This window comes from Podarcis raffonei, chromosome 3 (genome assembly GCF_027172205.1).
Source record: "Podarcis raffonei isolate rPodRaf1 chromosome 3, rPodRaf1.pri, whole genome shotgun sequence".
Taxonomy (NCBI): domain Eukaryota; kingdom Metazoa; phylum Chordata; class Lepidosauria; order Squamata; family Lacertidae; genus Podarcis; species Podarcis raffonei.
The window spans coordinates 58,007,715-58,026,029 of record NC_070604.1 but is presented as its reverse complement, the minus strand read 5'-3'; the positions used below and the strand labels follow the sequence as shown (position 1 = coordinate 58,026,029).

The 18,315-nt window shown below is 39.8% G+C and overlaps 1 protein-coding gene across 1 annotated transcript in view; it reads left to right on the top strand.

The window, feature by feature from the left end:
- TRDN (triadin) overlaps positions 1–18,315 on the top strand; it is a 95,776-nt gene that overhangs the window by 60,258 nt on the left and 17,203 nt on the right. Inside the window, exons 11-13 of the mRNA XM_053384014.1 lie at positions 2,318–2,383; positions 11,488–11,667; positions 17,815–17,874. Coding sequence (XP_053239989.1) covers positions 2,318–2,383; positions 11,488–11,667; positions 17,815–17,874 — 306 coding nt within the window. The remainder of the gene's footprint in view (positions 1–2,317; positions 2,384–11,487; positions 11,668–17,814; positions 17,875–18,315) is intronic.

Below are 18,315 nucleotides of genomic sequence, written 5' to 3'. Positions count from 1 at the left end.
AAAGGAGCTCAACGTGGCATGCGTGCTTCTTCCCCTTCCCAATTTTATCCTCACAACTATCCGGTGAGGTAGGTTAAACTGAGAGATAGTGACTGGCCCAAGGTCACCCCATGAGCTTCTTGCCTGAACGAGGATTTGAACCCTGGTCTCTCAGATCCTAGTCCAACATTCTAATCAATAAAAGTAATAATAATAACAATAATTTTATCATTTGTACCCCACCCATTTGACTGGACTGGTGACTGACACCTACTGAATGAGCTATGATTTCTACCTCATTAGCTTTATGCAAACTTCCTTTCCTCCTGAGACATCCCGACGCTGTATACTCCAGGGGTCAGCAAACGTTTTCAGCAGGGGGCCAGTCCACCATCCCTCGGACCTTGTGGGGGGGCCAAACTATATTTTGGGGGGGTGAACGAATTCCTATGCCCCACAAATAACCCAGAGATGCTTTTTAAATAAGAGGACACATTCTATTCATGTAAAAACACGCTGATTCCCGGACCGTCCACAGGCCGGATTTAGAAGGTGATTGGGCCGGATCCGGCCCCTGGGCCTTAGTTTGCCTACCCATGCTCCAGAGTGTGCTACAAGGCTGCTGAACAGGGACACTTCTCCTATCAGCTGGGAACAGGATTTGCTGTAGCTGTAAATCTCATTTGTATGAATGACTGTTGATGGTGGCGAACCTTCTCAGGTGGCTCCCTATTCCATATGGGGATCAAGCCACAATGCTGCTTTTTGTAGGAAGCTAACACTTTCAGCTGCAAGAGAGTAGAGACTTTTTTGCAGTTGTTTTCAGATTTAAAAATTCATATGTGCAAAGCCTAAAACTTTATCTGATTAGTTTCAAGCTTTCAAAATTATGGGAAGGCCAGTGAGGTGAAAAAATATATATGAAACACTGGTTTTAATTAAATAAGATAATGAGCCAGCCTGGTTGCAACAGCGGCAGTAGATGCGGAGGGGGGGATATGCTAATTAATTTAGTGATTGCCGGATTGTTTATAGATAAGTGTTATGTAAAATGTTAACTGCCTTATTCTTTAGGGACTTGAGTAACAAATTACAAGTTTTCAATGCATGTGCACACTGTCAATCATTTTTAGGTGCATGGCTTCACGGGCATACCTCACATTGGCTCAGAAAAGTAAAAGCACTTTTATCTACATATAGCTAGAATTGTATCTTATTGACCAAAGGCCCGATGCACCAAGAGTGCTTCCTGCACAAGTGCCATTCATTGGGATGAATGGGAACTATGACAGAGAATGAACTGAGCTGATTCCTCAGCTTCAGATCTCCATCTGGAAAATGGAAATGATGACGAAGTTATTCCCATGAGTATTTTCAAGATTCATGGGATAGGGAAATGATACCTGCTCTAAGATTCAGGTGGGGTAACTTGTCCAACGTTATGTTAGCTGGTTCTACAGAAATCATGGAGTACCTGTTATATGACTATTCCATGAAATTGTCATGAAAACACAGTGTCCTCCCAGGCACAGAATCCACTCGTGCTCTACTTACAAGGTTGATGGATGATAATTAAAGAAAAACTAATTACATTGTATTTGCCTGAAAAGGAAATGACTTGCTTAAGGCAAGTGGACATGTGGTATTTGCAGGAGCACTTACGGTCATTTTTCATTTTAGCTTATCGAATTTAAACTTTCCTTCCAGCATAATCATGTTTCAGTATTTGCAGTGGCCAGTTGGGGTTAAAGTTCATACCCTGCAGGGAATGAGATTATCGATTGACAAAACAGCTATTGTCTGAAATAACTTCAATGGATAAACCAGGGTTTAAAAGGATTTCAGGTTCTCATTATCAGTGTCTGTGTGGCACAGGCATATCCATATTTATGTTGTGTTGAGCTTTAATTTCTGGTTGTTTCAAATAACCCTCTCTGCTGAAAAGAAGTTCAAATGTATGACTGCAGTCAAACAGAGGTGTAAAGATGAGCTGTAGCTGAGCCTATATACTTAGTTTAAATTCTGAAATCTCTCTCCTTGGAGAGATTTCAGGTTAGATTGCAATCACTGAATCCACACCCCCAATGCCCTCCTGAACAGCTGATTGGTGGGATTTGGTTGGTTTGTTTGTTTTTGAAAGTATGTGAATGCATCCCTGGCTGTTTGCCATTGCATAGAGTGTACAACATAGACCAAACCACACATGTGGATTTTCATAGGTGATATGTAAAATGTAAATAGTATTGTACCCAATTAAATTAGAGTAGACCCACTGAAACAAATGGATTTCAGTTGCTATTTTTTGTATAAGTGCTGTGTTGTGTCTGTTCCTTTTTAGAACCCCCCAAAGAGAAACCTGCAAAGGAAGAAAAGCCAAAAAAGAAAGCACCACCTTCCCCAAAAGGTAATGCTCATTATATTTCATGGAGAAGTGGCTCTACCATGAGGCAGAGTGAAAATGGCCTACATGAGGCAGCGAATTTTGGGTGTCATTAACTGTGGCAGAATGGAAGGCAAGGAGGCTTGGTCCGTGGTGCCCAATTCATGAGCAGCTTCCAATTCATGTGCAACTTTCCAGTTGTTGTCATTTTGTTCACCAGTGGCTGCCATTTTGTATTTTCTGCCCATCATGAATTTAACACTTTTGGTTTGGTGTACTTAGTGTTGTGTTTTGATGAAGAACTATTAATCCCTTCATTACTCACATTTCTCTATTACGATCAAATGTCCTGGGGGCACCTTAAAGCGTAACAAATTTGTTTTGCAATAACCTTCCCTGGGCTTGTGTTCATTTTTTTTTATAAGATATTTATTAAGATTTTTTATAATATCACAATAAAATAAAAAAAGAAAAAACAGAATAACAAAAATACAGAATAACAAAACTTTTTTTAAAAAAAAAGAAAAACACACATACATTTTCAATTACTTATTTTCTTTTAACTTGTTTCCCGGACCTCCTCATACCTCCCTTTTTTGTATTCCACCCCAAATTGTTAGTTCAGCAAATCCTTACCATTATATTATTACCTATTTATAATCCTTTTTTTTCCATATCTCTTAAAGCATTACAGCTGGAAACCACTTAATTTCAATCCAACATCATTCTAACACTCATTAATTTTACAATATTTCTGTAGTTAATCTTTAAATTTCTTCCAATCTTCTTCCACCGCCTCTTCTCCCTGGTCTCGGATTCTGCCAGTCATTTCTGCCAATCCCATATAGTCCATCACCTTCATCTGCCATTCTTCCAAAGTGGGTAGTTCTTGTGTCTTCCAATACTTTGCAATAAGTATTCTTGCTGCTGTTGTGGCATACATAAAAAACGTTCTGTCCTTCTTTGGCACCAATTGGCCGACAATGCCCAGAAGGAAGGCCTCTGGTTTCTTCAGAAAAGTATATTTAAATACCTTTTTCATTTCATTATAGATCATCTCCCAGAAAGCCTTAATTCTTGGGCACGTCCACCAAAGGTGAAAGAATGTACCTTCAGTTTCTTTACATTTCCAACATTTATTGTCGGGCAAATGATATATTTTTGCAAGCTTGACTGGGGTCATGTACCACCTGTATATCATTTTCATAATATTCTCTCTTAAAGCATTGCATGCCGTGAATTTCATATCTGTGGTCCACAACTGTTCCCAGTCAGCAAACATAATGTTATGTCCAACATCTTGTGCCCATTTAATCATAGCAGATTTCACCGTTTCATCCTGAGTATTCCATTTCAACAGCAAGTTATACATCTTTGACAAAATCTTAGTTTTGGGTTCTAACAGTTCTGTTTCTAATTTTGATTTTTCCACCTGGAAGCCGATTTTCTTGTCCAAATTATATGCCTCCATTATCTGATAATAATGTAGCCAATCTCGCACTTTGTTTTTTAGTTTCTCAAAGCTCTGCAGTTTTAGTCTATCTCCCTCCTGTTCCAGAATTTCCCAATATTTCGGCCATTTGGCCTCCATATTGAGCTTTTTCTGAGCCTTCACTTCCATTGGTGACAACCACCTTGGGGTTTTATTTTCCAGTAAATCTTTGTATCTTATCCAAACATTAAACAATGCTTTCCTGACAATATGGTTTTTAAATGCTTTATGTGCTTTAACCTTGTCGTACCACAAATATGCATGCCAACCAAAAACGTTGTTAAAACCTTCTAAGTCCAAAATGTCTGTGTTCTCGAGAAGCAGCCAATCTTTTAGCCAGCAGAATGTTGCTGATTCATAGTAAAGTTTAAAGTCTGGCAGGGCAAATCCGCCTCTTTCCTTTGCATCAGTTAATATCTTAAATTTTATTCTGGGCTTCTTGCCCTGCCAGACAAATCTAGAAATATCTTTCTGCCACTTCTTGAAACAATCCATTCTGTCCACAATCTGCAATGTTTGAAACAAAAACAACATTCTAGGCAAAACATTCATCTTTATAGCTGCAATTCGACCCAACAAGGAAAGCTTCAGATTTGACCAAATTTCTAAATCTTTTTTCACTTCCGTCCAACATTTTTCATAATTATCTTTAAATAAGTTCCCATTTTTTGCTATCATATTAATCTCCAAGTATTTCACTTTCTTGACCACAGTTAAAGCTGTCCCATTCTGAAACCTCTCTCTTTCAATCGGTGTTAAATTTTTCTCTAAAACCTTAGTTTTTGACTTGTTCAGTTTAAATCCTGCCACTTGACCAAATTCTTGAATTAGTTCTAAAACCCTTTTAGTACTAGATTCTGGCTCCTGTAACGTCAGTACTAAATCATCTGCAAATGCTCTCAATTTGTACTGTTTGGCTCTGACCTCTATACCTTTAACCAACCGGTCCCTTCTAATCATGTTCAGCAAAACCTCCAGGACCGATATAAAAAGCAATGGAGAGATTGGGCACCCCTGTCGTGTCCCTTTTTCTATCTTAAATTCTTCCGTCACCACATTGTTTACAATTAATTTTGCCTTTTGTTCAGAATATATTGCACCTATACCATTTTCAAAGCCTTGGCCTACCCCCATCCCCTGTAGGTTCTTCTTCATAAAGCTCCAAGAGATGTTGTCAAAAGCTTTCTCCGCGTCCACAAATATCAAAACTGCTTTAGTATTTATATTCACTTCTAACTTTTCCAATATATCAATTATATTCCTCAAATTATCAGACAAATGTCTTCCCGGGAGAAAACCCGCTTGGTCTTTATGAATCTCTTCCATCAATACTTTTTTCAATCTCTTGGCCAGAATGTCAGCAAAAATTTTGTAATCCACATTAAGTAACGATATAGGGCGGTAGTTCTTAAACTGAGTCTTTTCAGTCTCTGTTTTCGGTATAAGTGTAATATACGCCTCTTTCCACTACTCTGGTGCCCTTTTCCCTTCCAAAATTTCATTGCAGACTTCCTTCAAAGGTTGTAATAGCCACTCTTTCAAAGATCTATAATATCTAGAAGTCAGCCCATCTGGTCCTGGAGATTTGCCCAATTGCATATTTTGGATGGCACCTTCTACTTCCTGTTCAGATATTTTATAGTTCAACATTAATTTACTTTCTTGAGAAATTCTCTGTAATCCATTTATTTTCAAAAATCGGTCTATATCCATTTCTTTCTCAGGCCCTTGTGAATATAATTGTTTAAAGTACTTCTGGAAGCAGTTTCTAATCTTGATTGGGTTATGTATGTTCTTTCCTTCCACTTCTAAATTTGTAATAGTATTTAATTTTTGTCTTTTTTTCATTTGCCAAGCCAGCAGTTTCCCACATTTGTTAGCTGATTCAAATGTCTTTTGTCTCATTTGTTTAATTTTCCATTCTATTTCCTGATTCATCATTTCCTTATATTGTACTTGGTATAATTTTATTTCTCTCAAAATCTCCTGTGACTTTGGTTTTGCCCTTAATTTCTTCTCACTTTCTTTTATTTTCTCCAAAATTTTGTCTTTCTTCTCATTTTGACTTCTCTGCTTTATTGCATTCTGTTGTATCAGAAACCCTCTCATAACAGCTTTGCTTGCGTCCCAGATTACTCTTTTTTCTACATTGGTGTTCATGTTTATTTCAAAATAGTCTCTCAAAGTTTTTTGGGCCTTTTTATATACTTCTTCGTCTCCAAATAAGGTGTCATTCATCCTCCATCTGAAGGAGCCGGATGATATTTGCTTCATCTCCATCCTTAAAGCATTATGGTCGGAGCAAGTTTTTGGGCAGATTTCCACTTTCCTTATCTTTGGTGCCATTCCTTTAGTTACCCATATTTGGTCAGTTCTAGTCCATGTCATCTTGGCTTCAGAAAAGAAGGTTCCCTCTCTTCCCAAGGGATTCTTCGTTCTCCAAATGTCCACTAAATCCATATTGTCTGTCATCTCAAAAAAGGTTTTAGGTAGTCTCCCATCCTTGGTGACTACCTGCCTTTGTGCCTTGTCCATGTTTGTAGATACTACTCCATTCATGTCCCCCATCAAGATCATGTTATAATCCAAATAGTCCAATAAAATCTCATGCAACTTTTTAAAGAATTCAGACTTCCCCTCATTCGGTGCATAAATTCCTACGATCAAAAATTTCTCTCCTTGAACTTGAATTTCAATTGCCAAAAATCTTCCTTGTTCATCTTTAAAAATTAATTTCGGTAATAGTCTCTCCTTTGCATATATCACAACTCCTCTTTTTTTAACTTTATCCGATGAAATAAACTCCTGTCCCAATCTCTTGTTAATGAGTATTTTCCTGTGTAGCCTTGTTACATGGGTTTCTTGTAGGCAAATCAAGTCCAATTGTTCCTTTTTTAATAGATGAAAAACACTTTTTCTCTTCCGAGGGGAGTTAAGACCGTTACAATTCCAACTTAAAAGTTGCAGAGCCATGGTGGGGTTACTTCACTTTACCTCCAACTGCTCCAAGTGTCTGTTCTTGTTCTGTCGGTGGTGTCTCTTTCTCTGGGCCGTGTAATCCAAAAGATAGGTTTGCTCTGTCTAGTATTCCTTTTTCCAATGCTCTTGGCTCTTTTCCGACTTCCGCTTCTTTCTGTAAGTCTTCTCCGTGGTCTTTCAAAAACCTGTCTTTGTCGTTGACTGATCTTATTTTTATCTTCCTTCCTTTATATTTAAAGGATAGTCCTTGGGGAAATTCCCACCTAAAAAGAACTCTGTTACTTCTCAGCAGGGCAACTAGGTCACTGTAGTTAAGCCTTAAATCCAAAAGATGTTTTGGGATATCCTTGAATATCTCCACTCTTGAGTCATCAATCTCCAAAGTCCTTTGATAGTGCAAATTCAAAATTTTGTCTCTCTCCTCCTTTGATCGGAAAGTAATCAAACAGTCTCTCACCTTGTTCCTCCTTTGTCCTCTTCCAAGTCTAAATGCACTCACTATCTTAAATTCTTCCTTGCCCAAGTCCTGTTGCCAAAAATCTGTAAATTCCTGTGTAAGAAAGTCAGCCAAATTATCTTTCTCACGTTCTGGTACCGCCCTAATTCTTAAATTCTTCTGTTTATCTTTCAATTCAATCATAGACAATGTCAAACCGTGGTCCTCCAATTGCTTATATACTGGTGGTATCTTCTCTTGGGTGGCAGTTGCTATGTCTTTTGCTTCTTCAGCAATCTTTCTGGTCGAAGCAGATTCCTGCAGTAATTTTTCAATAGATTGTGTATTGGTAGTAACTTTCTGTCCCAAATTATTAATGCTTGTAGTATTCAGATCAATTTTAACTGATGCTTCAGATACTTGTTTATTTGTCTCAGCTACTTGCTTGGCTAAATTTTCCAAAGATTCATTAATTTTTCCAAGTGCTTGTGCTAAAACATCTTCAGATGACATAACTTTTGGTTTAACCTGTGGGGGAGCAACCCCTGGTACTCCAGCTGCACCAGATATTGAGGCCCTTCGCTGTTGTGCAGTGTGTGTTCGGTATTGCCTGCCAGACCTAGTAGTCTTTTCTTGCACCGGCTCTAGTTTTGCTTTTCCATCTGCCATAACACTCTCATGAGAATCCAAGGTCGGTCCCACGGTTTGAAAGGTTGTTTTTGAGAAGGAATTTTCCAACCCAGTTGTTATTGTAACAATGTCAACCTCCTCTAGGGGAACACAGTAGCCAGAACTTGCAACTTTTAATATACAAATATAATCCTAATAAGTCCCCCAATTCACTTAAAAAGAAAATAACAGTTTCAGTCGACTTAAAAAGTTACTTTAAAACCAGGAGAAGTCCAGAAACACTGTATCTTTTTTGCAGAGCTAGCTCTCAAAAGTCCTCTGCTTACCGATAGGCTTTCCACTGAGCGGCTTTCCTTATCTAGGGGCAGTCCGTTCCCAGGTTTAAGGCAGCGGGTTTTAGCTTCCCTTTCCTCTTATTTTGCAGGTAATTAAGCCACAGCTTTCCCCCCTCCACTCCTGCAATTTGGAGGGGAGACCACCTTCTTGATGTTAGGATTTAAGCCTTTTTTAAAACGTCTTTCCAGGCTTCCGCTTTACAGTCTCTTTGCTTTGATCTATTTACAAGAAAGGAAGGCAGACTTCCTGTTTATACCTTCCCGCTTCGGTCTCAAATTAGCTTATTTTAGTCCTTTTAAATCCAATTTTTAGTCCTACTCACGATTAGTTACTTTGAAATCCAATTGTCCCAGGAAAAAGTCAGCGCTCTCCGATCACGGCTGTGCGGCTTCGCTCCGCGGAAGAAGCAGTTGACTCTCAGCACCGCGCTGCTTCCGTCCCGCTCCGGAGCCCTTAACGGGGTTCCTTTGCAGATTGGGGGTGTGCAAATGGTGCCCGCCGAGTCCCCACGTTCACAGGCTTCCCCCGCCTGTGATTTTTGAAGGGTCCCCGCTTCGCCACAGTGGTAAGACCCGATCTCACGGAGCTAGTCCCTCCAAGATTCAGAGGGAATCCGCCATTAATCGATGGCGCTGACCCGGAAGTCGGCTTGTGTTCATTTTAGAGCAGCTGCATGACATTTGTCCATAGCTCGCCGGCAGCCACCCACACACCCAGTACTAATACATAGCATATCCTTTTCATGAAGTGCTTCTTCTTAGGAAACACAGGGAATATCCAGAGTTTTCTGGTAATATCCTGTGGGCATTGTATAAGAGGTGGTTGTTGTCCTTTCCCTTACCTTACCCCTCCAAAATTGATTCCAGGAATGTGTTTCTAACAAAGCTTTTCTACCTGTGTATCAGTTTTCTATTTAGTGAGGATCAGGATGTTTTTGGGGTTGTTTACCATCTCTTTGTTTGCGACTTTCATAGCATCTAAAAATAGGCGTTCATTTTCCCTCTTTTATTTACTGCACCAACTTTTTCATTCCAGCAGATTATGTGTGTTTCTGTCACTGACAGTTTCACTTCTTTCTACAGCAAGGCGAGGAAAGATGCCTGGATAAGATGCATCTATCTCAAAATTACCACACACATTCTAGGGTAGTGGGAGTGATGATGAGGAGGAGGACTTCTATTCTTCATTTTTCTGTTCTATTTTTAAATTTACTTTGAAAGAAGAAAAGCTTTAGGTTTTCTCATCAATCTAATTTTCTTCCAGCCTTTATATGTATGATTGGTAAAGTTTGTGATGGACAAAACCCCCTTACAAATGGGATAAAATTATTTATTTAAGTTTGCAGTCCCTTTTCATAATTTCCTGGGAGTAAGGGTGGGGGAGTTCACATTTTAATGAGAACCTACCTAATTTGCACTTCCCAAAACAATACACAAACTGAAACAAAACCTGTGCTTGCAATCTAGTTCGCTTGTAGAAAAATGGATATATTAAAAGAAAATGCACATAAAAATGCACATGAGGGAAAATTGCATATAAGATTAGGAGAATTGTGCACCTAAATGCTGATGGTTTTCCATTCTGATGAATTTACTTGGGACTTTTCACAGGTATGTTTTTGGAGCAGGGGAGCACAAACCTTTGTGGAAATTTAAGGGAACTTAAGATGGGTGTGTGAGAGAGAAACTGTCCATCTCTACCTGGGAATTGTTCCAACTGAACAGTGAGACTTAGTCTGAGTAGACATGTCTAGAATTATTAGGTTGCAAAAGCATGCAACAAAGTACCCCTTTCCAAGAAGGGCCTGCAAAACTTAGCGCTGGCCATCAAAGCAACCAGCTTTTCCAGGAGTAGAGATTGACCCAAGAGAACACCTAGATTCAAAATAAGTTCTGATGGTGATACTTCCATTTCATCCAGAACATGCATGCTAACTCCTTCCAAGGCCTATGCATTCTCCACTGGCATTACTTCTCCTTTCACTAAATTCAACTCTAGGTTATTCGCCCTCACACCCTTGCATTGCTGTCAATGTTTTCCCCTTTTTAAGGGAAATTCCCTTATTCCGAATAGGATTCCTTGCAAGAAAAGGGAAAAGTTGACAGCTATGCACCCTTGATCACCATTTCCACACACAGGTTTTAAAGAAATCAGTGCAGAAAGATTTATTTTTTAAAAATATGAAATCAGCAAGTACACTTATCTCAGGCACTCAGAAGCCATCTCCCCAGCTTCCTATGCTTTGATTAAAGCTCGAAGAAGAATTTTTCCCTATGTGGCTTCTTCAGACCAGGAGGGAAAACACACACCACCCACAGCCACCTTACAATGATGAGGTGAGCTCAACCCCACATGCCCCCAAATTGTAAACTGCCCTAAGAAAGAGGCAGGAAAAATGGAAACTCCTTTTGCCCAGGAAAAAGGGTTTTTGAGAAATTGGTGGAAAGGTTTCAGCACAGCACTAATTTGCATTTGCCATGTGCTCTGAGCTACTGTTGAATATAATGCAACATGAAAAGCTGAACATGATAATAATGTAGTTGAAACCCCATAAGAAAAATAAATATGTCCTGTGTAATGCTCCTGGAATTGCTAATGGAAATAGGATTTTTTAAAAGCTATTGTTATTGCAAAAGTTATGCCACAGTCATTTAAATCTGATTCCTATAAAATATGGCTTAATTTTAACAGCAGTTTTGAAAAATGATAAGACATCACTATTGCATTTAAAAGGAAACTAATTGTGAACTGATTCATTGTCAGTTTTATAAGTGTACTGTACATGTCTGCTTGTACCAAAATCCCTGATGAAGTTTAGATAGGATTAGCTTTCAAAAAACAAACAAGAAATCAATATATCTATAGACATGGGTCTCCCAGTATGTGTCGATTACTTTTTCCCTTTCAAAAGTAAGTTAATATGCTTGTCTTTATAGCAATTGGGGGGGGGGTCTAAAAAATAATAATTCAGTAACAGAATAGGTGGAACCTGAAAAAGAAAAAAGGAGGGGAAGTTGCTCCGAAAGATATTTCCTTGCCTTATTCTTCAATATGTCCAGGAGTTTGTTGGGAATAATTAAAATTCTTTGGGGACTATTTTTCTTTTCTTTTAATACAAATGACAACATGCAATTTATAAAATCAACGGTAAACTATAAAGCAGCATGGACAGTAAGAGCTACTAAAAATACATTTCCTGCAGGCACAAAAAAAATTTATATTGACTTTTTACATATATATATATATAATCTACAGACAAGAAGAGCATAAAGGTTGAAGACAAGGCTAAGAAGGATGTTAAGGAAAGAAAACCAGAACCCAAGGCACCTGAAAAAGTGAAGCATAAGGAAACCAAAGCAGAGGTAGTTGTGCCTGCCAAAGTCAAAGCAAAGGAAGAGACAGCACTGGTGGTTACAGAAAAGTCTGAGAAGAAAGGTAAACAATGCTAGCAGACAGCAGCAGAGGACCTCTGAAGTGCGTGGGTAAAGAAATTCAGACAGCGAATTAAAAGTAGTCCAGATACTTACACGTACTCCTAAAAAAAAGAGAGTTATCCCTAACACACGAGAATGAAAATAATGTTAAGAATGCAATGGATTCTAGCACATTTAAAATGAAAATGAAACCAAAATGCCTGGGAAGGCTAATGTGTTGCTCCTCTGACTAATGATTCTTTCTACAATCCACATGTTTCTTTAAGGAACACATCTTCCATTCCTAAGGGTTTCCCAATATAAGACCGAAGAGGTGAAAGGCTTTCGTCTTAGCTGAAAGAAGGAGCTATGTCATCAGTCCATTTATATAATATTCCACTCTCTTAAGCTCTGTGGGTCTCCTTGCTCCTCCTGAACTGTTTCGCCAGCATGAGTGGCAGACATCTCGACTCCCCTATGAGAAAAGGTTATGGCATTTGGAGCTTCTTAGTTTAGAGAAAAGGCGAATAAGTGGGGACATGACACAGGTCGACAAAACTGATGTAGAGAAAGTTGGCTAAGAAGTTTTTCTCTATCTCTCCTAATACTAGAAGTCAGGGACATCCAAGGAAGCTGAATATTGGAAGATTCAGGATGGGATAAAATAGAGTTGAACTATGAAATTTGCTCCCACAAGAGGTAGTGATCTCCACTAACTTGGATGGTTTTAAAAGAGGATTAGACAAATTCATGGAACGTGTGGCTATCAGTGACTGCTAGTCCCAGTGGCTATGTTCTAGCTCTGCTGTTAGAGGCAGTGTGTGCCTTGGAATGCCAGACAGTGGGAAGCTCAAATGGGGAGAGTTCTGTTTCACTCAAGTATTCTGCTTGCATATTTCCCCATGGGTGTCTGGTGTGTGGGAGAACAGAATGCTAAACTAGAAGGGCCATTGGCCTGAACCAGCAGGGCTCTTCTCATGTTGCTGTGTAGGTGCTAGAGAGAGACCGTACAGTAATCAGGAGAGTTGGAGGAATTAGAAACCTTTCAGCAGAGAGAGGGCCTCCCTCATAAACCAGAACGAAAGGGGAACAGAACATGGCTGTTCTAGGTCCCTTTGCGACACCACCAATTAGGAAGCCAGCCTCCTTTACTTTTGGTCTAATATGAAACAAGTTTAAAAATGTGTCTCTGTTGAGTGGGCATTCCCTGAGTTTAAGAGGGCTAAAATCAGCATCAAAGACAAGAGTCTCTGCTCTAGCCATTCTCCCCTCTTGTGCAGAAAGTTTTATTTTTTGAATGATTGCCGGGTGCAGTACACTAGCTTCCCTACAGAGGGGTCACTAGCTTCCCAGCTGCCATTTTCTGCCTTGCTCTTCTGTACACTGTGACTTCTCTCTCAGGTTAGCCTCTCCTGCCAGCTGCAGCCGCATGCAACTTCACTGGCCAGTTCCAGCCAGACCACCCATTCCATTCCTTAACTCCTGTTCAGGATGCCAGCCGGCCAGCCATGCCCTTTCAAGATTCTCCATTCCATTCACTCTTCCCACCAGTTTTGGTGTCATCCCACTGAGAACGTTCAATCCTCATTAAGCAGTTTTCGGTGCGGCTACTTAGTTTTGTCCTAAATATATTTTGTGCTTCTGCAGACTTTAGGATCTCCTCAAATTTTCAATCCTTCCTCTGATGCATGGATATTACTGTTTTGGCTGCATAGGAATTCACACTCAAAGAATGAGGTGCTATTAATATATTGGATTAATATATGTTTCAAAGCATTGAAAATTCCCCACTAGGCTTCTGTCTGTGCTTTTTGTGTCTTTCTGAAGCATCTGTCTTTAGTGAACGTCTTTTATATGTGCAGCTAGGCATCCTGGCCTCTGTGATTTGTAAGCTGTTGCAGTTTCCATGTCATTGAAGAACTGAAAAATAATTGCTCAAAAATAACGGCAAAGCATGGCGTGTAGGCTCTTGCAATCTTGAATTGTCCTTTCCTTAGAAATTTATCAGCATGACTAGTTGGGAAAAGATAACAGGTATACATGAGAATAAAATTTGCACAGCACTTATAAAAATTGCTCTGTTTACCGTAGTGTAGAGCACAAAACAAATACCAGCAGGTTTCAGGTTTGGGCATTTGTTAGACCAAAACCCTTAGCTTTTCAGTTGCAAATTTCTTCCTAGGATTTAATTGAATCACAGATATTTACTTCCACAAGATGTATTTGTTTAACATGAATCTTTAGCTGTGGCACATGAGGCAAACATTGCAAAATGTTGTTTTATTTGAAATATTTTGCACTATTGTAGAAAGTATATTTAACAGGAGAACATGGTCACATTCTTACTGCCTCTCCATAGCCCATCCCACCCCCAGCCAGAACTATACTAGTATGCTTGTCTTTTTCTTAGATGCTTCATATAGAAATGTGGAGGCACAAGTCCAGTGCTCATACCAAAAAGGGTTGTGGGCTCTGAGCTTGAGTAATTTGTACTGGCTATGAATATAACAGGTCATTTGAGCCTAATGCTCTCTGTCATGGCTTAATGTGCCTTCAGAGGTGTAGGATACCAAGGCTCAGTTAACCTCAAGACTAGATTATTGCAATGTGCTCTGTGTGAGGCTCCAGCCAGTGCAAAATGCTGTGGCTCAGATGCACAGTCTTCACCCACCAGAAGCCATGCATTTAGTATTATGGGTCCAATTTTATGGAACTCGTTTCCACCTGAGGTCAAACAGGATCTCTCCCTACTGAATTTGTGGTGCCTACAGAATACTTCTTTTTAAAAAAACTAATCTAGCAGGGATTTTAACTGAAGTTTGTTTTTGTAGTTTTAACTGATGTTTACTTTTTTTTTATTGAATCCTTGTAAGCCACTTAGAGGTTATCGCAGTTAAGTGTTACAGTAGTACCTTGGGTTACATATGCTTCAGGTTACATACGCTTCAGGTTACAGACTCCGCTAACCCAGAAATAGTGCTTCAGGTTAAGAACTTTGTTTCAGGATGAGAACAGAAATCATGCTCCGGCGGCGCAGCAGCAGCAGGAGGCCCCATTAGCTAAAGTGGTGCTTCAGGTTAAGAACAGTTTCAGGTTAAGAACGGACCTCCAGAATGAATTAAGTACTTAACCCGAGGTACCACTGTATTTAAAACTTCTAGCATATTTGTAAAGCTAAGTTGGAGCCAGCAGTGGCATAGCGTGGGTTGTCAGCACCCGGGGCAAGGCAAGTAATTTGCGCCCCCTAACCCGTGGATTTGCGTCCCCTAACCCATGGATTTGCGCCCCCTAACCCTAACCCCCAGATGTTGCGCCCGGTGCGGCCGGCCCCCCCTGCACCCCCCACGCTACGCCACTGGGAGCCAGTATGGTTTCAAATTGGATAAGGGACCACGTGTTGAGATTTCCTGCATTTCAAGGGGTTCGGCTGAACCTCAGGATCCTTTCCAACTCTACAAATCTGTTATTATTTATAAAATTAATTAAATACGAGGGTGTCTGTTGACTCCTCTGGCACTCCTTCTGTGTTCAGAAGGAATGAGCAAATGCATTTGTGCTGCAATCCTACACACAGTTCCTTGAAAGTCCCATTGGACTTAATGGGGCTTCCATAGAAGGCATGTATATGTATTTTCAATCTAAGACTTAATGTTTGTCAAAACATTGGGATTCCCGCTCCCCCCCCCCAGTCACTTTCATGTCATTTAGATTGTGTGCTTAAATATTAGAAATCACCCCATGCTTCTGTTAACAGTTTTCATTCATTTTAATGCTGTGTCAGAAAACTGCTAGTGCAAAATAATCCTTACTGATTGCGAATGTTGTGGTAGTTTTCCAAAACAGATTCCACATACAGATATAGTATCAATTCTGGACCCACTGTAAAGTGTATAAGATTTACTGCTATTCCTTACATCCTGTGGAAGAAGAGGGGGTACTGCAAATTGGTGCTGGATATCTCAGTCATGATGTGAACCATCAGAAGTGTGAATATTTTAAATAAAATAAATGTTGCAGATGCATTAGTGCATGTACCAGCCCTTTGCCACAATGTGTGCAACTTCTCTTTGGTTTATTTATTTATTATTATTCGAACATGCAGAGTCCCCCCCCCCCTTTCAAACAAATCAGTGATACTAAAGGCAGTGGTTTTACACATCCCTATTCCAGATTAGTATCACAGGAGTTGATCCACAAAGCTTTACTTATGCTGTCTGAAGCTCAATTCTATGTTGTGGGATTGGTGCAGAAGTAGTACTTAATGGAAATTCCTTCTGGAACTGTGATAGCTCAGAAAGATAAACTTGACCTAAATTCTTTAGTTAAGCATCCAGAATTCTCCATCTCTTGAGTACAGTTGTTTACTTATTTTGTAGCACCTGCAGATTTTTTATTTTTTAAAAAATACAAGGCTGGATGCAGCCATAACTAAATCTGCATCCAACCCATATTGTTTTATTGAATGAAAAATGAAAATGAATTAGAATCAGTAATATATCACTTCTGTTACATGAATTTATCATGCGGTTAATGTTCTGTCATCTCTGAACGCTTAATTCTTAGTGGCTTGCATAACTTAGCTTAGAAAATATATAACTGGATCACAAATTCTGCCTAAGGGGAAGCTGCTAGCTCTAGCAGAGGAGGAAACTGAAACTATTCTGAAATGGTCAGTTGCAAACCCTGCTGACAGTCAAATGCTCATTACTGATTCCAAAACTGTCACCTATCACTGCTAGATAAATGAATCAGACCATTGACAGGAGCGTTATGGTAGCACATGAAGCCTTGGGTTCACTGATGCGAGGGCAAAATTCATCTAAGACTTCAGGGCAGGCAGGCTGGCTGGCTGGCTAGCTTTCTGAACAAATACTTTCAGATTACTGCATCCTTTCCCACTCCCATCCCACCTCCCTGCTGTATCAGTAAGTTCTTCTCATTCTTTGATACATGCATACTCATTGATGAATCTGTGTGTGTTTTGTAGAATGAAAATGATGGTGTGCCTGACGTTCTGCATTGGCCTGCATATTTATTTACTTATTTAAAATATATACTGGAAATGGCCAGGGCTCTTCTTCAGCTCAGTGAAAATAACCCAGCGTATGAGTATCAGGCACCGATGGCATGTAACACACAATAATGTGACATTCTTAACACATTGTCCTGCATTGGAGCATGCATTTGTGTATATGAAGCTGTATGTAAAACATGAGAGGCACAGTCCACAGAATGTCATGGTTCAGTTTATAATGTGAGCAAATGCCAGCACAGGGCTCTCTCTGGCTTTCTACATTGACTAGAAAGAGAGAGAGAGAGAACAATATTATATGTTTGCATAGCCAAAGTCATTAGTTAATGAAATAAAAAAGTTGCTTACAGTAACATAAATCACAATGTAAGAAGTTTGAGGAACAATCCTTAACCCGTCCCATGGATATTTCAAAACAGGCCATTTTTATTTCCCTTAGAGCATGGGTAGGTAGCCTTCCTCAGCCCAAGGGCCGCATTCCATACTGGGCAACCTTCAGAGGGCCAAATGCCACTGGTGGGTGGGGCAACAGATGTGACTCTGTGCCATAGATTATTGCCTAGCCACATAAAAGGTCAGAGGTTCCATACATACATCTCTCCATCCAGGCAAACAGAAGATGCATTGTGACAGTTCAGTGACATGTGCTAGCCAGGCAGGAGAATGGGAGAAGGGTGTGCTGCAGGGGCAGTAAGGTGTGTGACCTGGTGAGAACCCCTAGAGCCAGACAAATAGTGAGCAGCATTTGTTCTCTGGGCCAGAAGTCCCCTGCCTTAATAGCCTGGCTGTGTTGGGGTCTTCCAAACTAGTAGCACCCTCAGTGTGTAAGAGTATCTGCCTGTATTTGAGATTTGCCTCTGAAATCTAGTCCTGGCAGCTACATGATTAGATGCAATTAGCTATCAGGGGATCACTGTGCAGAGAGCCAGAAGGCATTTCCTGTGGCAGTTCACTTTTTAAAAAAAGAGGAACAGAAACATGAATTTCACCACCTGTTTGGTTATTGATTACTTTGAGCAGGAGATGAAAAACTGGCAAAGGTTTTGTTTCAGTGCTAAGCTCTCTCTTTAGTGCTTGATTTGAAAAAGACCTGTAAACTGTGTCTTATTACTCTTCCCCCCCTTTCTGTTCTGCTAGATCAATATGCATTCTGTCGTTATATGATTGACATGTTTTCGCACGGGGATTTGTATACAGGTACTTGAACTGAACTCTATCATTGCACTCTCCGTTTCGCGGAGAGCTTCTGCTTTGTTGTGCTCCTGGAATGTGTGTGCTTTTTTCATTTGTTAAAAGCTGAAATGAAGCCTGTGCAAAGAGAGTTTAAATAAAGCATATCAACTAATGGCTATATTATTAAAGCTTCTAATACTCTTTTCTATAATTGCATGCATTGAGATTAATGGTGATTTAAAAGGTGACGCCAGTGGAAACCTAAGAAAGAATTAAACCATTTGCCTTAACCATCAATTGGCGTGGAATTTATATCTTTTGCATGCATTTATGCCATAGAAAGGATGGGGTAGATGTGTAAAGTTAAGAGGTGGTTTGGTTTAAATTTCTTTATGTCATCTTCAAAAGTGTAAAGAAAATGAGAAAGCCCACCACATTTAAGCTTACTCTTTTTGTTACATGCAG